At 39.9% G+C, this 27,781-nt stretch overlaps 1 protein-coding gene across 1 annotated transcript; it reads left to right on the forward strand.

The window, feature by feature from the left end:
* Positions 1-8,297: 8,297 nt before the first annotated feature.
* Positions 8,298-27,147, forward strand: GINM1 (glycosylated integral membrane protein 1; the record flags this gene model as incomplete). The annotated part of the gene is made up of 8 exons (XM_079716639.1): positions 8,298-8,417; positions 12,893-12,952; positions 13,124-13,220; positions 18,550-18,701; positions 19,240-19,396; positions 19,943-20,073; positions 21,469-21,632; positions 26,445-27,147. 8 exons carry the CDS (start codon positions 8,298-8,300, stop codon positions 26,554-26,556), a joined length of 993 nt encoding a protein of 330 aa, XP_079572765.1. The 3' UTR covers positions 26,557-27,147.
* Positions 27,148-27,781: the final 634 nt, after the last annotated feature.

Genomic DNA, 27,781 nt, shown 5'->3' on the forward strand with positions numbered 1-27,781 from the left:
TCCGGGAGGCTCCTTTGGGCGGATCTGGTCGGTGCCCCGCCTCCCCCGGCTGTTGGGTGGTGCCCTGGGTCCCGCCCATGGCGCGGCCCTTTTGAAAATCGTCCTTAGCCCTTGACGACTGGCGCGGAAGCCTGTCACTCAAAGGGGCTTCTGTGAAGGATTTGTGACCCTTTTGTGTCCATCTCAAGAATGGGGCGCTCTTGTACTGTTGGTGGGAATGTAAACTGATACAGCCACTATGGAGAACAGTATGGAGGTTCCTTAAAAAACTAAAAATAGAGTTACCATACCACCCAGCAATACCACTCCTGGGCATATGCCCTGAGAAAGCCATAATTCAGAGAGTCATGTACCACAATGTTCATTGCTGCACTACTTACAATAGCCAGGACATGAAAGCAACCTAAGTGTCCATCAACAGATGAATGGATAAAGAAGTTGTGGCACATACGTACAATGGAATATTACTCAGCCATAAAAAGGAACGAAATGGAGTTATGTGTAGTGAGGTGGATGGACCTAGAGTCTGTCATACACAGTGAAGTAAGTCAGAAAGAGAAAAACAAATACCGTATGCTAACACATATATATGGAATCTAAAAAAAAAAAAAAAAAAGGTTCTGAAGAACCTAGAGGCAGGACAGGAATAGCGACTCAGATGTAGAAAATGGATTTGAGGACACAGGGAGGGGGAAGGGTAAGCTGGGAGCGGCAAGGACATACAGACACTACCAAATGTAAAATAGATAGCTAGTGGGAAGCAGCCACATAGCACAGGGAGATCAGCTCGGTGCTTTGTGTCCCCCTAGAGGGGTGGGATAGGGAGGGTGGGAGGGAGGGAGACCCAAGAGGGAGGGGATAGGGAGATATATGTATATGTATAGCTGATTCGCTTTGTTATACAGCAGCAACTAACACAACAATGTAAAGCAATTATACTCCAATAAAGATGTTAAAAAAAAAAAGAATGGGGCAGACCTCTTTTTAATGCTCCTCAGGCCCCCTCTTCATCGCAGTGTGGGCGGGGGGTGGGTGGGGGAACCGCGGTGCCACCTTCCCCTGACCTGTTGGGACAACCACTCGGAGTTTCCTAGTTGGTTTCTTTTTATCTCCCAGAATCAGAAACTTTAGGCCTTAAAGGCAGAATTTGCTCCCCAGAAAGATGGTTAACAGGCAGTTCTTTCCTGGCTAACTGTGTCTAGGGAAAAGACTATACCTGTTACAGCAGCAGACGGTGGGTGGGTCCTTAGCGCAACAAGCTAAAGATGGTAGGCTTCAGCCTGTATGAAATAAGAGAAAACAATTTTAAAGCAAGACAAAGAAGTTCAAGATCAATGACTGTAGTAGTGTAACTCTAAATGAGAGAAGAAGCAACAATAGGAAACATTTCCTGGACCATAACGGACTAGTAGGACAGGTGGTCTGCAGGCTTTGGGCTACTGTTAACAGGGTCTAGTACAGTAATAGCTCATTGAGTGGCCTATCAATGAAATCCTCGCTTGACCTGGGAATGAGCATTCCTAGCACCCCGGGATAAATTGGTCATGAAATGCCTCGCAAACCTTGGTTGAAATTAAGACCTAAAGGGAAGGGATTGTAAAATAAAAAAATGTTGCCCACCATCCAGTTCTACAAGAATCAAGTCATTAGCCACTGCAGTCACTGGCCTATAATACACCTTGAAAGGAATTCAGGGCGAAAATCAGGATGAGGCACTTTGTACTCTGGGAAAACTGACAGAACTGGCCCTCGGTTAGATATTTTCAGGAGAAAATTTCATGAACCCGGTTTCCTGCATCTTCTCACACTTAGAAAAACACTAAAACCATTAACTACGATATTTGTTTCTCTTGAAGAGCAGTAACCTACTAAGGTGATTGATTTCATGTACCCCTTCTCCAAAATCACATATATACTGGCCTCCGCCTTTACCTCTTCAGAACAGTTCTCAGAGCTCTCTGAGAGACTGTCTCCCAGGTTATAATCCTCAGGTTGGCTCAAATAAATTTTTCCATTTCTTTCATAGGTTGACAATTAATTTTTTCATCGACACTCTAACTTAGAAGACTTATGAAACTACTTTTGTCTTCCTTTGAGGGTTTCCATGAAAAGTTTATTCCCCAAACTCTCCTGGTCAAGCTGACCACTCTTTTTTTATGTCATTTTATACACACTTATAACCTCCAATAACTTCATTTCTGACTAAAAACCAAAGTTTCGGGCTTCCCTGGTGGCTCAGTGGTTGAGAGTCCGCCTGCCAATGCAGGGGAAACAGGTTCGTGCCCCGGTCCGGGAGGATCCCACATGCCGCAGAGTGGCTGGGCCGGTGAGCCATGGCCGCTGAACCTGCGCTTCCGGAGCCTGTGCTCCGCAACGGGAGAGGCCATGACAGTGAGAGGCCCGCGTACCGCAAAAGTTTCTATAGTCTACAAGGCCTTACACGATATTCTGCTCCCCTCCTCCTGTCTTCACTCTTAGTCCCGTGAGGTCACACTAGCCTTTGCTATTCTTTGAACACTATGGGGCAGGGGATGGGGTGAGGGCCTCTGCCCGAGGCCCTTTGCATTGCTGTCCCATCTGGTTGGAACCCTCTTTCTCCAGCTATTTGCATAGCTCTCTTTCACCTCCTTTAGGTCCCTTGCTCATATGTCACCTCTCAGTGAGCCCTTCCCTGACCACTATAATTAAAGGTAACCTAGGACTTCCCTGACGGTCCAGTGGTTAAGACTTCGCACTTCCACTGCAGGGGGCACGGGTTCGATCCCTGATCGGGGAAGCTAAGATCCCACATACCTCGTGGTGCAGCCAAAAAAAAAAAAAAAAAGTTAACCCCACATACATACACTTTTATTTTTCTACATAGTGCTTTTTACCATCTAACATGCTAGTTAGGAATTTGTTTATATTTGTATGTTGTTACTAGAATGTCAGCTCCAGAGGGAGAGCCAACTTTGTCTGTTTTGTTTACTGCTTTATCCTTGGTGGCTATGACAGCCTGCCACACAATGGGTGAATAATTATCTACTGATGAATGAATATTGGCAATTAATTAAAGAAATGCAAATTAAAATAACAATGAAATTGTTGATGGAAATGTAAAATAGTACAGCCACTTTGGAAGACAGTTTGGCATTTTCTTACAAAGCGAAACATTACCTTACCATGAATTCAAGCAATCACTCACCTAGGTATTTACCCAAATAAGTTGAGTCTTATTTCCACACAAAAACCTGCACACAAATGTTTATAGCAGCATAATTCATACCTGCTAAAATTCAGGAGCAACTGAGACATTTTTTAATAGGTGAATGAATAAATAAACTGGTTTAACAAGCTGGAATAAACATCCATACAATGGAATATTATTTAAGGATCAAAAGAAATGAGCTAGCAAGCCATGAAAAGACATGGCAGACCTTAAATACATATTGGTAAGTGAAAGAAGCCAGTGTGGAAAAGCTACATACTGTGTAATTCCAACTATATGACATCTATTCCTTTTATGATAAAGGAAAATTATGTAAACAGTAGAAAGATCAGTGGTTGCCAAGTTTCTGGCAGAATGAGGGAGAGATGAGTAGTTGAAACACAGGGATTTTTAGGGCAGTGAAACTATTTTGTATGATGCTATAATGGTGGATATTATGTATTTGCCAAACCCTGAATAACTGTACGACACAAAGAGTGAACCCTATTATAAACTATGGACTTTAGTTAATAATAGTGTATGAATATTGGTTTATCAGTTGTAACAAATGTACCAGACTAATTCAATATGTTAATAATAGGGGAAACTGGGAGATGGAGGAGAGGGTACATAGGAACTCCCCATAATTTCTCCTCAATTGTTCTTTAAACCTTAAGTTGCTCTAAAAAAAAAAGTGTGTATACAGAAAAAAAGATTTACCATTTTTCAACTTTTACTTAAGTGGTTCAAAAGATAAACAGTCCTAAATATTAAATTTTACATACATACCACTTAACATATTTTATGGTTTTATGGTTACATTTTCCATGATTATCTCTAAATATTGAGTCCCCTGAGATAGTAAGCTTCCACTCCTATCCAACCCCACTCATATAAAAATCTTAAACTTACTATAGCAGGGGCTTAGATCCAGGGGCTTTTGAGAACATTTTGACTGGCTGGAAAGCAGGACCTTCCGCCCTCTCTGGAAGCAATCTTCACCTGCTTCTTCGTCTGCCTGTCCTTGTCAAAGACTTTAATTGCTCTTTCTTTTCTTTTTTCTTTTGCCATTTTATTTTTTAATTTAATTTTATTTATTTTTTTATACAGCAGGTCCTTATTAGTCATCAATTTTATACACATCAGTGTATGTATGTCAATCCCAATCTCCCAATTCATCACACCACCTCCCCCCACCCCACCGCTTTCCCCCCTTGGTGTCCATACGTTTGTTCTCTGCATCTGTCTCTATTTCTGCCTTGCAAACCAGTTCATCTGTACCATTTTTCTAGATTCCACATATATGCGTTACTATACGATATTTGTTTTTCTCTTTCTGACTTACTTCACTTTGTATGACAGTCTCTAGGTCCATCCACGTCTCTACAAATGACCCAATTTCGTTCCTTTTTATGGCTGAGTAATATTCCATTGTATATATGTGCCACATCTTCTTTATCCATTCATCTGTCGATGAGCATTTAGGTTGCTTCCATGACTAACTGCTCTTTCTTTATTGTGATTATTTTAGTATGACCTTTTCAGAAGATATTGGTATAATGTTTTGAAATGTGGGTTTTAGTATTATTCACACGTGGTGAGGACAACAGATCCCAAGAGGAGGGGGGACCACCCAGGAAAGCACCAGGGTGGGTCAGGAGGTAGAAGGAGCAAGAGGAAAGCATAGACAGAAGTCTTTACTGGGGTTTCTTTGGAGAAGGCAAGACAAGGCAGCATAAGCAGGATTAGCATTGGCTGGTTTGAATAATTTCAGTGGGCTCTGGGGTTTGGAGGCTATCTCTAGTTTTCTGGTACTTGGCCCTGGGATGATTAGGGCAGAGAAATATTGCCTCCTGGAGTTTAATAAAAGCCTGATAGTGGAGGTGATCTGGAGTATACATTCTGGATTGGTTGGTTTACATATGAAAGGTAGGCTCACAGGGGAGCAGTTTACTAACTCTAGAAATTAGCTTAGCCCTGGGAGTCTCTCTTGGGTCAGCCAGGCCCCAGACCACAGAGCATCCAGAATACAGAAAATAAGAAAATTTAGTTAATACATATAGATTATGAAGTTGCCCATAATTTTGCCACCAAATGAGGTAGAAGATGATAAAGTGCACCTCCTGTGTTCTAGGGACTCAAATAGAGTGAAGCTTGACTCAAAAGAAGAAAATGCACTCCCAAACACTGGAAGCCCAATGAAGGCGGAGAAGAGACATCCTGCAATCTGCTTCTGCTTCCACATGGAGGCCCCTTCCATTCCTAAAAAAGTCTTAAAAGTTCAAAGAAGACAAATAAAAATGCAGGCTTTTGCTGCCCGGGTGTCTGTACTTAGCTTGTCTTTGTATCAGAGCACTCTCCTGTGTTCTGCTTTAACAGACAACAGCTGTATGAGGAAGACAGTGTAAATAGAATACCAATTAAACTGGATCTCTATGGCCTAGGTTTTGTACATACAGAAACTGAATGGTATTTAAGTTATTGTTTGTTTCTAATGATGTATGCAGTTTCTTTAAAAACAAACCCCCAAAAAAGTCTTTTAAAAAATCAAAAAAAAAAAAAAATGCAGGGTTACCACAAAACATTACCTACTTAGCTGTGTTACTGAATATGAAATCATCCCTAAATAGACTCTCAAAAGGATTTCTACCTCCACCATTGAATATTTCCTGCAATATTTATCACAGATGTCCTATATTTTTGAAATCGCATAGTATTTTTAAATATTTTGGATGTTAATTTTAATCTTTTATTTCCAGAATTTTTATCAGAATACAAATCAAACACTGATTTACAATTAATTTAACATCCTTGGACACAGATGTCTCTGCATGCTTTCAGGTTGTTGGAATCAGTTAGCTGGGGGAGCAGAAAGCAGGGACGGCCTCTTTGTCCTGGGGCCCCTCTGGCTACAGTTGTGGTGGAGAAAGAGGCAAAGATCTCCCACAATTTCCTGTTTCTTCATTTCTCTCAACCCATATCATGTTCTTAGAAAGTCAACTGAACGGAACACTTTGTAATAATCTCTATAAACATATAAAAACAAAGAAAATTATGACTTTTACTTTTTAAAAAACTTCTATGAACCAATAGAATGCATTAATTCAGAATATCAGGATTAAAAACCACAGCTCCATCACTTAGTATCCTGTAACTCAGGGCAAAAAACTTAATCTCTATAAATACACAGAGAATAAGGGTACAGTAAAAGCAGTTTTAAAATATCTTAGGAGAAATATAAGGTAAAATGTGTAAATGGCTCTGGAGATGTAAAAGGAATATCTTTCTTGATTTCCTTTTTACCATCTCCTGGGGGTCTTCAGGAAGTTCAAAAATGTGTAGTTGAGCAACTCTGGAAAATAATGGAGTAGACTGTGTTGCAATAGAAATGCAGTGATTCACTCTCTCCCAGAAATTGGAAACAGATACAGATTTTGTCCCTGACTTCTCTTTGGTGCCAAGCCTGCTTTTGGATTACAGAAAAAGAGGAATTCAACTTCTGAGTGTGAGAATAATAAAAACAATGGGATCAGTAGTTTTTGCTTTTTTTTTTTTGCCACACAGTGCCGGCATGCAGGATTTGACTTACATATATCATGAAGTGATTATCACAATAAGTTTAATGAATATCCATCATCTCATATGTACACAAAATTAAAGAAATAGGAAAAAAATTTTTTTCTTGTAATGAGACTCCTAGGATTTACTCTCTTAACAACTTTCGTATATAACATACAGCAGTGTTGCCTATATTTATCATGTTTTACATTACATCCCTAGTACTTATTTATCTTATAACTTATTTATCTTATAACTGGATGTTGTACCTTTTAACTGCCTACATCCTATTCTCTCTCCCCCCATCTCCAAGACTTTATTTTTCTTTTTTTAAAAAATCAATTTATTTTATTTATTTAATTTTGGCTGCGATGGGTCTTCGTTGCTGTGCGCATGCTTTCTCTAGTTGCAGCGAGCGGGGGCTACTCTTCGTTGCGGTGCGCAGGCTTCTCATTGTGGTGGTTTCTCTTGTTGCAGAGCACGGGCTCTAGGCACGCGGGCTTCAGTAGTTGTGGCTCACAGGCTCTAGAGCGCAGGCTCAATAGTTGTGGTGCACGGGCTTGGTTGCTCCGCGGCATGTGGGATCTTCCCGGACCAGGGCTCGAACCCATGTTCCCTGCATTGGCAAGCGGATTCTTAACCACTGCGCCACCAGGGAAGCTCCAGACTTTATTTTAAATGGGGTTTCTTTCATTTCATTTCATATTTGCTTTAGAGGGGTTTCATCAAAAAAAATTTTTTTTAATCTGAAAGAAGGAAGAAAATCTATCATCTTCAATTTATAGATTAATAAGCTCACTAGAAAAGTCCTGAGAACCCAGGTGGCCTGGCTTCCAGTGGAGTGTTGTTCCCTCGCGTCTCCAGCGATCCGCTGAGTGTTGAACTTAATGCCGGGTTGATCCTCAACTGGGTCACAGTAAATCACTGGGGAACTTTAAAAACTACCAGTGCCCAGGCAGCTGCCCAGACAAAGTAAATCAGAAACTCAGGTGTCCCGGAAGATACCAAAATCAGTAATGTTTAAAAGTTCTCAGGCAATTACCAAGTGCAACAAAGGTGAGAAGTACCGATTTAATAAATCTGCCCCTCTAAACGTGATATACCTTATTTTCATGTACAACAGTGTTCTGATACATTACCACTATTTACAATTTGTAGATATATGTAAATATATACACACAGAGACATACCTATGTACACATACAGTATATACTAATTCAAAAGTAATGGCAATGAAAATGTTTACACTCTTTTAGGTGAGGAAACTGTCTCCAAATCAGAGTGACGGTCTAATGACGAAATCAGACCTGTTGACTTGATTCCGCCCCCGAACGTTGCTCCGCGGCCCGGAGGCCTAGACCTCCGCTGCTTTCGGAGCCTTCCGGGTCCCGCCCCCGCCACGCCCCGCCCCCCGCCACGCCCCGCCCCCCGCCACGCCCCGCCCCGCCCCTCCAATCCCCTCCCCTCCGAAAGGACCTGCCCCTCGGGCCAGCTCGGCCCTCGCCTTCCAGCCGCCCCCCCACCCGCGCCGCCCGCCGCCGGCCTGTCCAAGATGGAAGGCGCTCCGCGGGCGCCGCTCGCCCTCCGGCTGCTCATCGTCGCGGCCCTGCCAGTCACCGGGTGGCTGACGACGGGCACCTTTGAGCCGCCGCTGTTGCCCCGAGCCCCGAAGGTAGGGCACGGCGGACGCGGCTCTGCCGGGATCCTCGGGAGAAGCCGGGACCGGGGACGTGGGACTGCGGCGTCCCCATCGACGCCTCCCACCTCCGGCGGGCAGGCCGTGGGCTGGGGGCCGGGCCCCCAAAGCGAGAGTGGGGAGAAGCAGCCAAGGAAATGGAGGCGGCAGGGGATGGGGGAGGCGAGAGCGCAAAAGAGGCTCTTCTGTGTGAGGTTCAGCGCGGCGCAGCGAAACCGATTGTTGCGGCAGTCCAGGCAGTTGCAGTCCTGATGGGGGTGTGCCGTCGAAAGTAGCGGATCACTAGTGATCTCAGCCTTTTGTAATGGCGCCTTCAGAGCCGGGCTCTGGGGCGAGGCAGTGTTGAAGTGCTGGGGAAATGTGGAAGTTGCTCAGTTGAGAGCGAGCGCGAGCGTTTCCGGGCCACCTGTCTGCCCCGGCCGGCGGCGGGAAGGAATGCCTTCCCCCAGCGTGCAGGTCTTCGGGCGCACGCCAGCCGGGTCGCTGGGCCGGAGAGGGAGGGAGGCTGCAGGCCAACGCTGACCCCGACGTCGTCCCTTTGGCGGGAGTTGTTAGAGGAGTGGATCTTCGAGCGCTGTGGAACCAGACGCACCAGCATCCCCTGGGAACCTGGCAGAAACGCGCTAATCAGAAGCTCTAGGGTAGGGACCCAGCAGTCTGTTGCAGCAAGCCCTCCAGGTGATTCCGAGGTCGGCTCAAGTTTAGGGACCACTGCATGCTTGTCCTGAAGGGTGGATGGTTCTTATTGCTTTGGCCGGGTGGAATTAACCAGTATTTGCTTTTCATTAATTCAGTGTGTGGTAGGGAAGCGCCTGAAGACTTTAAAATGCGATTTTCCCAGAATGAAAGGAAACAACATAGGTGCGCCTTTTCTTACTATATCAAGACTTGAATGCTCAAAATTCAGGGGTGAATGACACCATAAATGTCACTTTTTTACTTTCAGTGTTTGAGAGTTATGACCTTACCCTTCCTGGGTAGAATAATAGCATATCTTAGTTTCAGTTCTCTTGGCACATTCCAAGAAGCCACAGCATCCCAAGCTCTAAGAACCACTTATATCTGAAGTATGTGGACCACAGTTGCAGCTGTTCAAAAATATGGATGTGAGATCAAGAGACCAAATAAAAATGAAATAATTCCTAGAGTTCTGGAAATAGAGACATTGTTTTCCCCTTTTCCAGATTTTAAAGATTGATCATAGTTATTTATGAACCCGAAAGACATTTGAGTCTGTTCCTATAATATGAAAAAAAATGCATTTAGACTGCAAGCTGAAAATACACCACACCGTGGGGCTCTTAGTGAGTTCATCATTTCAGTTCTCCTTATGACTTCTTTCTACTCTTGGAAAGTCCAGATCTACACTCAGAATTTCATAGGTTAAATGAATGGTGTGCAACTGGAAGGAGAATCTCATTCCTTGGAAAGGTGTACATGGGAAACTGAGGCCTCTTGATCTAAAACTTTTTCAAAGTTTTATTGTGAAAAATTTCAAATGTACAGAACATTTGAAAGAATTTTACAGTGGTCATGCACATTTGATAGGAGCTGTCCAGTTGACCTTTGTGCAGTGATGGTGTATGTCTGCTCTCTCCGTTACAGTAGCCACTAGACTACTGTGGTTACTGAGTATTTGAAATGTGGCCAGTGTGATTGAGGAACTGAGTTTTTACAATGTTATTTAATTTTAATTAACTTAAATGTAAATAGCCACATGTAGTTAGTGGATACCATATTGAATAATGCCAACTTAGACTACCATTTATGTTTTACTATACTTGCTTTATCACACATCTGTTCATTTGTTCATCTTTGTATCCAGCCTGACCTAACTGTAAGAAAACTGGTTGAAGTCAGAAAAATTCTCCTTGTATCTCTTCAGTGACTCATATTTATTGTGTTATAAGCATTTTTCTGTTGTTTTTTTTTAAATAAATTTATTTATTTATTTTTGGCTGCATTGGGTCTTCGTTGCTGAGCGCGGGCTTTCTCTTGTTGCGGTGAGCGGGGACTACTCTTCGTTGCAGTGCACGGGCTTCGCATTGCAGTGGCTTCTCTTGTTGTGGAGCACGGGCTCTAGGCACGCGGGTTTCAGTAGCTGTGGCACGTGGGGTCAGTAGTTGTGGCTCTCTGGCTCTAGAGCGCAGGCTCAGTAGTTGTGGTGCATGGGCTTAGTTGCTCCGCAGCATGTGGGATCTTCCCGGACCAGGGCTCGAACCCGTGTCCCCTGCATTGGCAGGCAGATTCTTAACCACTGCGACGCCAGGGAAGTCCCGCATCTTATGTTTTGTTTACATATGTAGTTGTCAGAAGTTGAGGTTACACAGATTGTGAAATTAAAAAAAATTGGGGAAAAAATTGTTACAAAGATTGTGAAATTAAAAAAAAATTTACAGTACATTCTTCTAATATTTAAATGACTTGGTCACCAAAGAGAGGGAGGCATCCAGAGGACACTTATTTTCTTATATGTGTAAGTATTTCATGTATTTCCCTCAGACTTATTTTAAACCAGGTATCTATTACCTTTGTCCTTAGGAAGCCATTTTGTGTCTGATGGGCATTTGTGAGTGAAGGAATTAGAGGAGAATTGAAATGAGTGGGGAGAAACTTCAGCTCTGCTACTCACTTTCTAAGCATACACTGCCCTGGCTGACAAGCCTGAACTTCCAGTTCAGTCAGAGGCTCTCAGGAAGAACAAGAAATATGGTGGCTCTGAACTTTGGGTCAGGAGGCAGTAAGGGATGAGAGTTTCCCCCGATATGAAATCATTCAAGAGGATGAAAAGGAATTTAATTGAAGTTAGTTTTCTGGAAAATATAGTGTGCTATACAGTCTGTTAATTGTCTTTTACAAACTGCATATTTCTACTGGGCAAATGATGTATGTAAGTGCAATAAATTACTCACAATATAGTGTATGTTCTCTACTTGAAAGGCAGAAGCTATAAAAAGGTTTCTCAGAACACCATGAGTGGAGGGTTATCTCTGGGCTGTTAGAAGAACACTAGTCTACAGTTTTCAAACAGATCCTCTAGTTTGAAAAGAGGAATGAATTCTTGGCTGGAATTTGGGCATAAAACAATACAGCCACCAACTTGATGATTTATTGAATGTTAGTTTGTTCTAAAGATGAGTTTATTTGTTCTAGCCCACACTTAATTCTAGATAAGGGTGGGCCTGGAGAAAGCCAGGCTGGATCTGAGGAATCACTAGTCCTAAAGCTTCCTGGGCTCCTATGGGAGTTGGGAAGTGTACCAAAGTCATCCTGAATAAATGGTATGAATTTACATGTTAGAATCCTGTTCCTCAGGTTGTCCCAGGAATCAAGCCAATCTCATAAAATCACTCAGTCTTAGTCTCTCATTTGTTAGAAATACATAAAGTATTGGAGCTGCTCACAGTACCAAGAAATACACTTGTATATTGGTTTGATGTTTAGAATAATTTTTGTCTTTTCAAAATTAAGAATACCCTCACAAAAAAAGTATTTAAGAGGAGTCTTGTTTTCATTCTACAATAACAATGTCTGTCTGTGAATACATTTAGGAAAGAATTTGATTTACAGATAACAAATTATAGTTCCTGTGACCCTGATTACTTAGAATAATGCTTTCTTGTCTGTAGTAAGCATGTCATGAATAAACTTAAATATTTGAGTAGAGTGCTTTTGAGCAGACCTTGAGAGGCACTGAAACTGATTGTGCACTCAAAGTCCTTGTCCATGGGCACTAGGGGACACATGTAAGAAGGGTTAGAGAAACTTTGTATACAAAAACAATAGAGTTGGAAACATTTCAAATGTCCACTGATAGGGAACAGTTAAGTAAATCGGTAACAATTTGATGGCATGTTACACAATGCTGTAAATAAATGTCTACAGCTGCATACATAACAATTTTAAATGAAAGAAGTTCCAGAAGAATACATTATAATATTATTCCACTCATATAAAGTTCAGGAACAGATAAAACTAAACAATGTGTTGTTTAGAGAGAGATAATACAGGTAGTTAAACTATAAAGAAAAGCAAGAAATGTTAACATAGAAGACAATATAGGGATTCCTTCTGAGGGGCATGAGGGGAACGTGACAGAAAAGGTCATGCAGGGGACTTCTAAGGTGTGGATGACATTCTAGTTTTTAACCTAGGTAGTAAGTATGTGAGTGTTAATTTTTTCTTTTAAACTCTGTATTTGCATTTTATATGCTCAGATATGTGATATATTTCATAATTAAGTGGAAAAGTATATAGTTTATAAAAAAATTGGAATTGTGAAGGGTATTTAAAAGGCTGTAAGGATGAAATTGATGAGTTTTTAAAAGTGTTCTTTTAATGTTGCCATAAGTGATCATACAATAAGTATAACTGAGGGGAGAAGAAAAAGAACTGACTTATTCTCAGTTTGTGAGACGCATACCTGCCCAATTTGTATATTTGTTTTGCAGGACAGCATCAGAATTAATGTAACTACCCTGAAAGATGATGGGGAGGTATCTAAAGAACAGGTTTGTCTCTTTTGGTTATGTTTATATTATATCACTTAGCTAAGTATCATGCAGCCTATTTTATTTTTTTATCTATATATCCAATTTAGTTAGATAATGTATTTTTGACATGAAGAGTTTGTCATCATTTGTAAACCATTGGAATTAATGTATATGCTGCTTTATTTTAAGGTTGTTCTTAACATAACCTATGAGAGTGGACAGGTATATGTAAATGACTTCCCTGTAAATAGTGGTGTAACCCGAATAAGCTGTCAGACTTTGATAGGTAAGTACTGCTAAATTACTTCCGTAATTGTTCTGTTTTTAATAATACTAAATTAGTGAAACACAATTCTTTGATGTTATATATTTCCATTTCAAATTAATACTACACATCATTACTAGAGTATATAATAACACTTGTGTGTACTCTTTTCCTACTTTATATTGGTTATTTCTGGCATATTCACATTTCCTCTGTCATGAGATTGGCATTGCTTGGAACTTCATGTCTGGTAGGTTGATAACAATGTAAGAATGTGCCTGGAGGTAGTAAATGGAGATTTACAAGCAAGAGACAAAATCTTCAGAGGAGTACTTATCACAGTTGTAAAAAATAAAGAGAAAAGTGAATTGTCTTTCTGATTCTTCCACCTTTATGTCCATATAATGTTTTCCTTTTTAACCTTTTAAAATCTTGAGTTGTTTAAAGACAAGCAAATATGTTACATTGGAATGTGCCATTATTTGAATGAAATAAAGGATATGAAAAATTTGTATAGTATTACTATAACCTGTTTTAATATATGCATTTGAGGCAGTAAATGTTTCTCTGAGCAGTTGTATCCTATACTTAATTCATTGTATATCGTTATTATCATTCCATTCGTGGTGTTTTCTAATTATTTACTGTAATATTTCCTTATCCTGTGGGTCATTTTGAAGCATATTGCTTAATTTTCAAACATTTTGAGTTTTTTTTTTTTTTTTTTTTTTTTACTGATTCCACCTCTATCATCAGAGATATAATCTGTATAATCTTAACCCTTTGAAGTTAGAGAATTGCTGTATGGCTTAGCAGATGGTCAGTTTTAGTAAATGTTGCTTTCTGTGTGTACTTGAAAAAAAGTTAATTATGTAATTAGTTGGATATGATGTTCTATATATGTCAGGTCAAATTTGTTAATCGTGTTCAATCCTTTATGGAATTACTGATTTTTTTGTTTATTTCTTTGCTTGCCCTGTCAATTACTGAGAATGGTATGTTAAATCTCCACTATGTATATTTGTCTGTTCTTTCAGTTTTGTCAATTTTTGCTTTATATATTGTGACACAATATTACTAAATCCATACATATTTAGAGCTGTTATGTCTTCCTGGTGAATACACTCATTTATCATTATAATATGTCCTTATTTATCTCTAGTGATGTTCTTGCCTTAAAATCAGCTTTATCTGTATTATTTTACCAATAACTGCTTTTTGGCCAGGTATGGGGGAGGGACGTGGATTGCTTTGTGGTATCTTTCCATCTTCTTTGAGTCTTCCTGGGTCCTTATAATTGAGGTGAATGTCTTACAAGCAGCATATACTTGTGGTTTCTTTTTTTTTTAATCCAGGCTGTCAATCTGTCTTTAGTTGGAATTTTAATTTATTTACATTAATGTAATAACTGATATATTTGGATTTAGATCTTCTCTCTTAATTATTTGTTTCCTATTTGTGTCTCACCTGTTCTGTTTCTTTTTCTTCTCCTTTTTGCCCTCTTCTGGGTTATTTACTTTTTGTTTCATTGTTTCCCTCTATCTTGTTGGTTTTTATATTATTTTACTATTCTTTTAATGGTTACCCTTGAGATCAGTTAACTAGTACTTTTATTATTTCCCAACCTATGTAGGACCCTTAGAACATGTAAAGTCCGTTGATTCCCTTTATGCTTTTTTAAATTTTATTTTTATCTTTTTGGCTGCGCCGCGTGGCTTGCAGGATCTTAGTTCCCCGACCAGGGATTGAACCCAGGCTACGGCAGTGAAAGCACTGAATCCTAACCACTGGACCGCCAGGGAATTCCCCCCTTTTTGCTTTTGTGTTGCTGTTGTCATGCATTTTAACTCTTTGGGTTCTTAAACACTAAGCAACATAATTATACTTAATGGTTTTCCGTAGTGCAGTGTTCATTTATGTTCACCCTCACAGTTACCCTTTCCATTTGCTCTTCATTCCTTCCTGAATATCAGTGCTCCCCTCTGGGGTTATTTTCCCTCTGCCTAAAGAATTCCCTTTAGTATTTTTTTAGTGCAGATTTGAGTGTCTGTTTGCGTGTTTATATTTTTACATGTTTTCTAGTGGTTCTCAGTGAGAGAGTTGGTGTACTGCGAGCTAATCCATCATAGCTAGGAAAAGAAGTGCCGTTACTGGCTTGAATAATATTCCACTGATGCTGTATTTATTAGGAGTTTGACATGGAGTGCAATCTGGCTGCTTTATTTGTTATAGTCATCTTTCTAGTCATCCCAGTTGCACAGAGTTTATTTCCTTGAAAGCGGAAGTAAAAGCCTATCTTATCAGTTACAAGAATCTTTAAAACATTAAATGCAACTACAACAAAAAGTCTTCTATCCTTAATTCTTCAAAAAAATTTCTTCTTTGTAGATATATTAGTTATACTGCTGTGTAACAATTTAACCCCCAAGTTAGTAGTCTTTGTCAGTATTATCTCCTAGTTCTCGCAGGTCAAGAATCTGAGCTTGGCTTAGCTGGGTTCTCCGGCTCTGGCACGACTGGCAAGGCCCGCTTCCTAGCTCACTCACATGGTTGTGGACAGGATGTAGTTGCTTGTGAACTGTTGGATCGAGGCCTCCGTTCCTCACAAGATGTTAGCTGGAGGCCTCCCTCATTTCCATGCCACATGGCCTCTCTGTAGAGTATCTCACAACATGGCAGCTGGCTTTATCAGTGAGAGGACGAGAGAGAGTGTCGGGGGAGAATACCGGCGAGACACAAGTCACAGTCTTTTATAATCTAATCACACAAGTGATGTTCCAGCACTTTTGCTGTATTCCGTTTGTTAGAAACAAGTTACTAGGTCCAGCCCACACTCAGCAAGAGGCAGTTACACGGGTGTGAACGTCGGAAGGCAAGGGTCGTTGAGAGCCATTTTGGAAAGCTGTCTACCTCAGTAGGGAAAGTCAGAATATGGAGGGCTTTTGTTGTTATTAGTTTTATTCTACAGCAGCAGTACCAGCTTTGGCGTCTGAAGAGTCCCTGCTTTGATGTATTTATATGACTGCATTTTCTCATGCATTGAATCTGTGTCCTAGTGCACTGGCCTTTGGGCATACAACTAGGCTGACGCGGAGCCCACTGTTCCATGAGGGAGGCTGATGGGTAAATAGTGAAAACACTGACATGGACCACGAGAGAAGGGAAGTCTTCCAGTTAGGAGCCTCAGAGGATGTGAGGGCAGTTAGGCAGACTAGAGAGAGGGCACACTGTAATGAGCCTGAAGAAGGAGGACCAGGCAGAGAACCACCAAAGAGGTCCCGGGGGTGCTGCTGAAGGCCTTTGCACAAGGAGACTGTATGATCAAAACCATGTCATGGTAAGATTAATCTGGTGCTGTTGTGTGAATGGTTTGAAGCGGGGAGGGATTACGGAAGGGGAGAATAGGTAAGTATCGTAATAGTAAGTAGCTAATGAACTAGACCTTGGGTGGGGAGGTAGGTGGAGACGGAAAGGACAAATATAAGAGATACTTTGGAAGATACAAAGGAAGCGACTGACTGGATACAGAGGATGAGGGTGAAGAAGTCAAAGGTAACCTAGTAATTCCTGTCCTTGGTAGGTTGGAGAAGGGTGGGTTTATTAACAGAAACAGAGAAGTCAAGGAAGAACAGGTTTGTGAACTTAGATTGAGACCAAGGGTTAGGCCACTTGTTTCTCAATAAAAATATCTGTACCTGTTTAAAAAATTACAAATGTTAGTCTATACCCCCCAGAGATTTTGATTTATTAAGATTAGAGTGAGGCTCTGGCATCTATACTGTTCCCAGGTGATTCTGATGCATAGTTAGGATTTAGAACCACTAGACCAGGTGTCTGAACATTATTGACAATTTATGATAGGATATTTACTTTAAATTATGTATTTATAATTCTGGGTGGAATCACTGATTCATAAAGGCTATAGAACAATAAACTTGATGCATTCTCTCAAAGAACTCAGCCTAGTTGAGGAGACAGGTTTCTAAACTAAGAGCTACACTACGAGAAAGTTAGTGCTTAAAAAAAAAAAGGCATGAACTCAGCATTGTAAGGATATGGTATCTAGAACTACCCAAGTAGGAGTTTATTAAAAATGTATGGGAGAAAAAAAAAATGTATGGGAGGAGAGTGAATAAGGAGAGCATTCTATAACATTTTTAAAATTTTTATTTTATTTATTTATTTTTGGCTGTGTTGGGTCTTTGTTGCTGCGCGCGGGCTTTTCTCTAGTTGCGGCGAGTTGGGGGGCTCCTCTTCGTTGCGGTGCGCGGGCTTCGCACTGCGGTGGCTTCTCTTGTTGCGGAGCACAGGCTCTAGGCGCGTGGGCTTCAGGAGTTGTGGCTCGTGGGCTCTGGAGCGCAGGCTCAGTAGTTGTGGCACACAGGCTTAGTTGCTCCGCAGCATGTAGGATCTTCCCGGACCAGGGATCGAACCCGTGTCCCCTGCATTGGCAGGCGGATTCTTAACCACTGTGCCACCAGGGAAGCCCATGGAGAGCGTTCTAGATCAAGGGCACAGCTCTACAAAGGCACAGCATCACTTTAAACAGCTGGATATGCATGCAGAATATCCATCTGGGTTCCTTTTTGGCAAGTAATTCTCAGACAATAACATTTGAGGAACAGAAGCAAAATGCTTCTTTTGCGGCAGTTTCGTTGGTTTCTACTGATTTATCTTTTTCTATCTCTTTCACTTTCTTGGCTTTATAAGCCAGCTGCAACGGACACACCCCGTCACCGCCATCGTGGGGCGGGGTTTCTCAGCTAGAGAGGATCAGGGCCGGTAGCTGGTCCTACCCCGTCGTCCATTAGTGGAGAGTCATTACGGGCACTCCCACCCTCTTCCCCATTCCTGACCTCTCCAGCAGTAACGAGTCGCTGACTGGAGACACGATTGAGAAAAAGCCTCAAGTGTCCTTACTGCTTGGGCCCCTTCTATCACTGGCTTTTGTGAACGAATGAATGGATGGATGAACGTGCTCACTTTGCTGAAACATGGGATCGTCTGTGTCTTCCAGCCTGCTTTGTAAATAGTTAACGCCTTGTCGGTTCCTCATTGACAATGTATATAAAAGAATAGGAAGGATGTGGCTAGTGTGGAGTTCGGTACAAAACCTAAAGGCCATCACGCATTTTCCCCTTTTCAACTGAGTATAAGGATTGTAAGGATTTGTCAAGTTGTCTTTGTTTTCATAGATCTGAAGCCTCAATATGAGGTCAGAGATGAAGAAAGGCAAAGATATTGGTATACAACTGTCTCGTTCCATGTAAATGTCATCAAAATAATCAAATGCAGTAACTGATTTGGTGGCAATTTTTGTTCAAAGCTGTCACTACTTTTTCTTTTATAGTGAAGAATGAAAATCTGGAAAATTTGGAGGAAAAAGGATATTCTGGAATTGTCAGTGTAAGGATTTTAGTTCATGAGTGGCCTATGACATCTGGTTCCAGTTTGCAACTAATTGTCGTTCAAGAAGAGGTAGTAGAGATTGATGGAAAACAAGTAAGACAGTATGTTACTAACTGAGAATTAAATTATAAAGATTCGCGCTCAGTGCTATGCATGTGTTCAGTTATTTTATTATTTATTTCTGACTTAATAAGGAAAAAAGTTACGTTAGTGTTGCGTGTATCCAATCACTCAGAATTTTTTACTTGTTTAGCATTTGAAGTCTTAATTTTAAAAAAGATCCTATTCATACATGTTTATATCACTTTAAAATACTGTAAATATCATTAAACAGAGCAAGTAAGTGAAGAGATAGAATTTGGTTCGTAGCTCTGCTGCCATTTCCTCTGGCTAAGTCTCTCTAAGTCAATGAAATGGAACTGAGAGCGAGCCTCTAATAGTGAGCACACAGGAGTGTGCTTAAAGTTGCAAATTAAATGCCTTAAAGTGGGGGGGGGAAAGAAAGAGGAATTGTGTGTGACTAGGACAAGGTTTTTAGTTTCAGAAATCAGGGAGGAAAATTCAGTTTTAGTTTCTTACCAGGTTGTGCCATTATTTAAAATAAAGAGTAATTGCTTATATTTTCTCATAGGCTCAACAGAAGGACGTTACTGAAATAGATATTTTAGTTAAGAATCAGGGAATACTCAGACATTCAAACTACACCCTGCCTTTGGAAGAAAGCATGCTGTACTCGATCTCCCGAGACAGTGACATTTTATTTACCCTTCCCAACCTCTCCAAAAAAGGTACTTTAAAATGCCATTATTTAAAGTGTTAAGGAAATTATTTCTTTAGTTGGTAACTTTTTAATCATAATTAATATGTTTCGAAGTAAGCTTCTCTTAAAAATGCTTTATAACATGTATTGCTTTATATATCCATTTGAGGGCTTTGCAGAATGTGACCAATGCTGATTACAGAGTGACATTTTGCTGTAATCATCTATCTACTCTTACTCTGGGTAATCATCACAAAATACATAATAAGAATGTCATTCATTTAAGTTCATTTAGAGGAGGAAGTATCCATTTCTCCCACTGAAACACAGAACTTTAAAAAATTTGACTTTCTATGTGACAGAATCATAACTGCTGTAGCTCCCTTTTAACTGTCTAAATTTGGGGTTCCTTTCTGGCATTTAAAGCTAAACAATCAAACGTTTGTTTTTCTCCCATGGAAAAATGTTTGTTCTTGCTATCTGAAAGGTTATTGGTGTAGTAGTCTTAGGACTAGTGGGAGAGACACCAGCATATGCCCAGCATTTTGGTAACCTGGCTTTTCCTCCTCAGGAGAAAGTGTTAGTTCATTGCAGACCACCAGCCAGTATCTTATCAGGAATGTGGAAACCACTGTAAATGAAGACGCTTTACCTGGCAAATTACCTGAAACTCCCCTCAGAGCAGAGCCTCCATCTTCGTATAAGGTAAATCACGCATTTGGGGTTCTCTTTATACGTACTACAAGCATTTATGGTTATGGTCAAGAAAATTAATATCATCATTTAAAATGAGGTGGAAACCATGAGGATTGGATCCATGGGATATTGTTAATAATGAACTCATCACTGTTTTAATGTGATATTTTTAGGTATTCCTGTCTTCCTTTTCAAGTTTCACTTAGTAATGTAGTCAGATAATGATGATTAAGGCATTCGATTTCATTTTGTTTGGGATCTTCCGTTCAGAGTCTTTCTCATGTCCCCATTTGTCTGTTTATTCTGTGACTTCTAACACAAACACACATGCATGGTCCCCTCAGGACCGTGTGCAGTGACTAAGCACACTTGGTTAAGAGTGTACTTTCTGGAATCAGACTGCCTAGGTTTGAATCCTGCTTCTGCTACTCACTAGTTGTATCACCTTGGACAAGTTCCTAGCCTCTCTAACCTTTTCCTTTATCCGTACAGCAAAGGTCCGTAAAGTGATGCCTTTCTCATCAGGTTGTTGTGAGGACTGAAATAAGATGGGTGCAAATGTAAATACGCACTGGCACCTGTTAAGGACTTGTATATTCTTAGTGACATTATACTGCTGACTGGGAAGATATTCTGGGTTCAGACAGAGTATCCTGGAATCTCTCTGTTAGCTAGGCCCCTCCCTCGGAATAATTTACATTTAAATGAGCAGGATCTGTGGTTAGTCAAAATGGATTCCAGAGATGATTCTTTGAAGAGGTTCTCACTGAAGGTTAGGACTGCTTACATGGGGTCGCTGGAGAAACTCAGGTCACTTTGTGCTGCCTGAACTCTAGCGCCCTCACCGTCTGCCCCGTCTTCTTCAGAGCAAGGAAGCCCGAGAGCAGACTCTTCAAAGCCCATGCCATCAAAGCACACCTGAGTTTCTTCTGTCACTGTTTAAGTATAGAAATAGGTTTTGTGCACAGTGAATGCCCCGTCTGTTTCAAAAGCGACTGATATGCTTGTCTCTCTCTCCTTCTCTTGTCCTCCAAATATTGGAAACACATAGTTGACGGGTCCATTTTATGTAAGTGGACTAGCCTTCTTGTCAATTAGCAGTTATTTTCACTTGGTTTACAGTTAGACAGCAGTGTAAATAATTGTAAAGTATAGCAACATTTCTGTGCCTGTTTTGCATAATTTTTTAAATTGTAAATAACTTTGAGGTACATTTAAAAATAAAATGCACCCACTTAAAATGTACAGTTAGGTAAGTTTTGACAAGTGTAGACACCCATGTAACCACCACCACAGTCAAGGTATATAATGTTATCATCACCCAAAACTAGAACATAATTTTTAAAGTTTCTTAGAGCTCAAATGAAACTTGCATGTCTAATCAAAACCCTTTTTTTTTTAAAGGTGATGTGTCAGTGGATGGAAAAGTTCAGAAAAGATCTGTGCAGGTTCTGGTGTAGTGTTTTCCCAGTATTCTTTATGTTTTTGAATGTCATGGTGGTTGGAATTATAGGAGCAGTTATAGTAATAACCATCTTAAAGGTGCTTTTCCCAGTTTCTGAATACAAGTAAGTATTTCTTATTTTGGATCAATTTTAGTATTTTTAATGATTAAAAAGTAGTTGTATTTACTCTATTTCAGAGTGGAAAATATAAACATTAGGAAGGATAAGAGAAGTGGGAGGGAAAATAACATCTTTTTTTTCTAGCCCATCTTTCAACTTTAGCAAAATTAAAAGACATTTATTAGATACCTATTATGGTCAAGACACTTGTCTTAGGAATTCATATGTGGATAGGACAAACTCTGCTGTGTAAGAACTTCGTTTATTAGAGAGAGAAAGGAAACAAATCTCTATAATGGAAAATGGCAATGTGTATAATAAGAAAGAAATGAAACAAGAGGGCTTCACTATTTTCAACCCCAAAGTATCAATTTAAAATGAAGTAAATTTTTGAAGACTAACAGGATATTCATGGCAGCACTGCTTGTAACAAAAAACAAAAGCAAAAGAGGAAACCTCTGAACTGTTTATAGGTGGAGGTTGGTAGCTAATGGTTCACACATGCAGTGGGATTCTGTGTGGCTTATAAAAGGAAGAAGTCCAAGATGTATTAGATGGGGAAAAAAGTTGCCTAATGGTATCATCCAATTTGGGTAAAAGAAAAGTACTTGTATATGTATATAAATGCACAGAAGATTTCCAGAATGACAAGGGAGATGTTATGTCTAATAAGTGAGAATGAGAGCAGGAGTGGAGACACCTTCACTTTTTCCCCTTCTGTACAGCTTGATTTTTTTTTAACTGTAAGAAATTATTTTATAAATTTAAAAATGAATTTATTGTTGGCATTTTTACAAGTTAAATAACTAGTCATTTTAGTCGTCTTACTAGAAGTAAATCTCAATAGAGATGACAACAATTTTTAAAAATTTTTTATTTATTTTATTTTTGGCTGCACTGGGTCTTCCTTGCTGCGCGCAAGCTTTTCTCTGGTTGCGGCGAGTGGGGGCCACTCCTCACTGCGGTGCGCAGGCTTCTCATTGAAGTGGCTTCTCTTGTTGTGGAGCATGGGCTCTAGGCGCGCAGTCTTCAGTAGTTGTGGCACACGGGCTCAGTAGTTGTGGCTCACGGGCTCTAGAGCACAGGCTCAGTAGTTGTGGGGCACGGGCTTAGTTGCTCTGCGGCATGTGGGATCTTCCCGGACCAGGGATCGAACCCATGTCCCCTGCATTGGCAGGCAGATTCTTAACCACTGTGCCACCAGGGAAGCCTGATGACCACAATTTTTGGCTTAGCTAAATTACATTGGACTATGTGGAGAAGACCATAGGATTTATTTATTTTTTTAAAAGACCCAATTTAAACATTTGCGTTTTTTCCACTTGCTTGTCAAGAGGTCTTCAAATTTTCCATTTCTTCATGTGTAACACGAACTAATGCCTCCCTTAGAGGATTGTTGGAGGTCAAAGTTGTAATACAAGCAGAGCAACTGAGAGTAAAGAAATATTAGTGCCCCTCCCACCTTTTAGTTTGTGTTTCCCCTGGAGAATTCCCATTTCCCATTTCTTTCTGATAATGAAAATTCTATAACTTAATAGTTTCTTCCTTTTTCCTTTGACTGCCAGGAAGCTCAGAACTTTTTTTTGATCTTTATTATGCAAAGCTACATAGAAAACAGTGTTGTAAATTTTTTAATTGTTCTTTTACCAAATGTTTTATTTATCATGGGCTCCTCTGTGTGAAAAAATGCAATGTAAAATTAAAAACCAAAATTTCAATATACTTTATCATTGGCAATTGTACTGAGGATTCTTTCTGGTAGTAGAAATTTTATCAATACAGAAAGTTAAAAGTACCTTTTCACTTCCCTGTCCTTTAATTCATGTATCTAGAGGTAGTAATTGTTAACTGTTTGGGTATGCATCTTTTATCCAAATTCTGTGTATTGATGTAATTGTATACTAGATACTTATAACTGTTTATCAATCTAGACTCTTAACTGTCCCACAAATTGTATTACTCACTTGTAACAGAGGTTCCCAAACTTTCTTGGTTCATAGCACTCAGTGTGCCAGGAATTTTTTCTTGGTGCCCTTACCTAGGCCAGAAAAAAAATCGAAAGAAAAAATATTTTTTATTTCTTAACTTACTAATGAGATTGTGTACCTACAGGGCACTACACAATACTCATATCTTAGAATCAGATTGGACACTGCCACCCTCATTTCCCATTCAACATTAGTTTTTTTTACTGTATTTGCTTTTTATCACAATAACTGCCCCAAATCCAGCTTTGCAAAGATGAGACTTCATTGAAAAAAGAATGTGTAGTAAAATCTAATGTTAAAATTGTGAACTACCCTCAAGCTAGCATTACACATGAAGTCTTGAATTTTATTTTTTAACTTTTTTTTTTTTAAATTAATTTCTTTATTTTTGCTGTGTTGGGTCGTTTCTGTGCGAGGGCTTTCTCTAGTTGTGGCAAGCGGGGATCACTCTTCATCGCGGTGCGCGGGCCTCTCACTATCGCGGCCTCTCTTGTTGCAGAGCACAAGCTCCAGACGCGCAGGCTCAGTAGTTGTGGCTCACGGGCCTAGTTGCTCCACGGCATGTGGGATCCTCCCAGACCAGGGCTCGAACCCGTGTCCCCTGCATTAGCAGGCAGACTCCCAACCACTGCGCCACCAGGGAAGCCCCTATTTTTTAACTTTTTATTTTATATTGGAGTATAGCCAATTAACAATGTTGTGGTAGTTTCAGGTGCACAGCAAAGTGACTCAGCCATACATATACAGGTATCCATTCTCCCCCAGACTCCCCTCTCATCCAGGCTGCCACATAGCATTGAGTGGAGTTCCCTGTGCTATACAGTAGGTCCTTGTTGGTTATTCTTTTTAAATATAGCAGTGTGTACATGTCAATCCCAAACTCCCTAACTGTGCCTTCCCTCCACCCTTTCCCCCCCGGTAACCATAAGTTCATTCTCTAAGTCTGTGAGTCCATTTCTGTTTTGTAAATACATTCATTTGTATCATTTCTTTTTAGATTCTGCATATAAGCGATATCAAACGATATTTCTCTTTCTCTGTCTGAAGAAGTCTTGAAAATTTAAAATATTCTGTAGCACCTCTGTGAGTCATGCCAGGGGTCTCAGTGCAGCTTGGTAACCATGGGCTTAAGATCTTTTCCTATCAATACATATATGGACTTACTCTTTTTATGGCTGCATAGTGTTTCACAGTATGGCTATGCCATAATATAACCATTCCTCCATTAGACATTTAGGTAATTTCCAATTTCATGTTACTTCCAATAATGCTCTAGTGTATATTCTTAAATGTTCATATATCTCTTTGCACATGTATATTTATGTAGGATAGAGTCCTAAAAGGTGAAATTACTGGGTCAGAGTATATGTATTTAACATCTTCTCAACACCTGATAGCAATCTTTTTTGCTTTCTATACTGTAGACAAAAATCTCATTTTAATTTCCATTTTCTTCTTACTACCATCTTTACTAGTCTAGGTCTAGCTAAGTCTAGCATCTTTGTGATGCTTAGCTATATACATTTCTCCTGTGACATGCCTATTTAGAACCTTTGCCCATTTTTCAATTGTATTGTCTTTTGTAATCATTAACATGTAGGACTCCTTTGTCTGTTATACATACATAATATGTATTGCAGATATATGTGTATTTTTAAATCCCAGACTATGATTTGTCTTTTGCTTTTATTTATGGCATTCCGTGTCATACAGAAATTTTAAATTTGGGGTCAGGGCAATTCATGTTTTCCCTTTATGGCTTCTGGGATTTAATTTTTTCTCAAATAGACCTTTCCCATCTTAAAATTACATTGTTTTCTTAAAACTTAGTGTTTTTTTTTGTTTGTTTTTGTTTTTTTGTGGCACGCGGGCCTCTCACTGTTGTGGCCTCTCCTGTCGCAGAGCACAGGCTCCGGACGTGCAGGCTCAGCGGCCATGGCTCACGGGCCCAGCCGCTCCGCGGGATGTGGGATCTTCCCGGACCGGGGCACGAACCCGCGTCCCCTGCATCGGCAGGCGGACTCTCAACCATTGCGCCACCAGGGAAGCCCCTTAAAACTTAGTTTTTACCATCACTTTTGTGTATTGTTTGAGCTAGTTGATTTTGCTTCCCAGAGAGGCCATTGTTCTATTGCCCATTGACTTGGAATATTACCTTATTATGAACTAAATTCCCATATTTCTGGACTCTCTTCTTCCAGTGATCTAGTCTATTCCTGTGCCAGTAGCATGGTTTTAATTTAATAAATAGTGTTTTTAATAAATTCTCTGCTAGCTTTTTAGGGCAACTGTCTCTTCTCTGCATTGTTCTTTTTTAAGAAAAAGTTACAGCTATTCTTGCAGTTTCTCCCTTGTGAACTTCAGAATCAGCTTGTTCAGGTCTATAAACAACCCACTTCTGTTTACATTCTGATTAGGGTAATACTGAGCTTGCAATACAGGGTTTTGGATCCAATCCTAAGATCTCCCTGGTCAGGTACTTTAGTAACAGAAGGAGAAATGCTGTCTAAAGATCTAAGGTTGTATTCCACTGGAGTACTGGTTAGAAAGATGCTTGGGCCTAGTCTTTTTGCCCAACTTGTGCTAATCTAGGACTCTGTTTGCCTTGGAGATCTGTAACTTACCCTGTCATCTCCTACAGTACCAGGTAAAGAACTTCCTCTTATTCCTTTCTGTTCCCTCAATCAGTTTGGTTAAAGTGAACTTTGGACTTACTTAGGATTTATATAACCATCATAAACTAAATGAAGCAAAATTACCTAACCTCAGGTATATATTTAATTATAACCTCGAAGTAACCCTATCTTACTTTAATTTTTTATTTCAGAGGAATTCTTCAGTTGGATAAAGTGAATATTATGCCTGTGACAGCTGTCAACTTATATCCAGATGGTACTGAGAAAACAGCAGAAAACCCTGAAGATAAAACATGTGTTTAATACACCATCTCAAATCATGGACTCAGAATTAGTCTATTGGTTCAAATTTGCCACTCGAATATAATTTTCTTTAAATCATTAGGAATCAGTTTGTACAGTAAAGAAATTGCTAAACTCCTAAAACTGCCTAAAACTTGACCTTTAAAGTGATAGTTAAAGTTCACCTTATTAATGGGGCTCGCTGTTCAGATGGTGAGTTATTAAAGAAAATTTAAATGAAATGGAAGAGAAGACGTGAAGAAACTTTGAAACTACCAAAAAGAAAAAAAAAAGAGGCAAGACAAAATGCCATGTGCCAATACTTTTCAAGGTGCCTTTGTTAATGAAATTATATACACTTAATTGCTATAATATATAAGACTTTATGAAAAGCACTTTATGAAATTCTAATTTAAAAGCTCAAGAACTTAACACTTATTTTTTTATTGAGTACAATGTGCCTTAATATTAAGTATGTGACTCAGTATGAAATCACTGAAGTATATCATGATTTAATTGTATCCTGTACCAAGACTACTTACCCTGAATGAACCAGGATTTTAAAATAGTGACATGTTCTCACTCTAAAAATAAAGTTTTTTGAAGAAAAAAGTACAATCTTTTTGGAATAAAAACTTTGCCCATGTGAGAGTTACTTATATATAATAGCTGCTTTCACATAACACTGGCTGAAACCAAGGCTCACATCAGTTAATGAGTCCATCAATGTCATGGAATTACAACGTGCCTTTGCTCTTGTGGTTCTAAATATAATCTTATTTACCCTACAATAGTGTTTAACCATCACCCAAATTGACGTATTATTTTACAATGTGATCTAGGACATATAATACTTATTAAAATTCTTCTGATTGCAACCCATCATTTAAAACACATTATTCAAAAAAGAAATGACTGGTTTTTAAGACCAACCACCTTAGATTTTGGCTAAATAGAAGTATGTGTGGAGGAAGGATGAAGGTAGTAAAGGAGTGATGTTTCATTCTGCCTGTTTTTTTTTTTTTAATATATATTTATTTTTGGCTGTGTTGGGTCTTCGTTGCTGCGTGCAGGCTTTCTCTAGTTGCGGTCAGCGGGGGCTACTCTTCGTTGCGGGCTTCTTATTGTGGTGGCTTCTCTTGTTGCCGAGCATAGGCTCTAGGTGTGTGGGCAGTAGTTGTGGCACACGGGCTGTTGCTCCACAGCATGTGGGATCTTCCCGGACCAGGGCTCGAACCTGTGTCCC

The sequence above is a fragment of the Hyperoodon ampullatus genome (genome assembly GCF_949752795.1).
Source record: "Hyperoodon ampullatus genome assembly, chromosome: 12".
NCBI lineage: Eukaryota > Metazoa > Chordata > Mammalia > Artiodactyla > Ziphiidae > Hyperoodon > Hyperoodon ampullatus.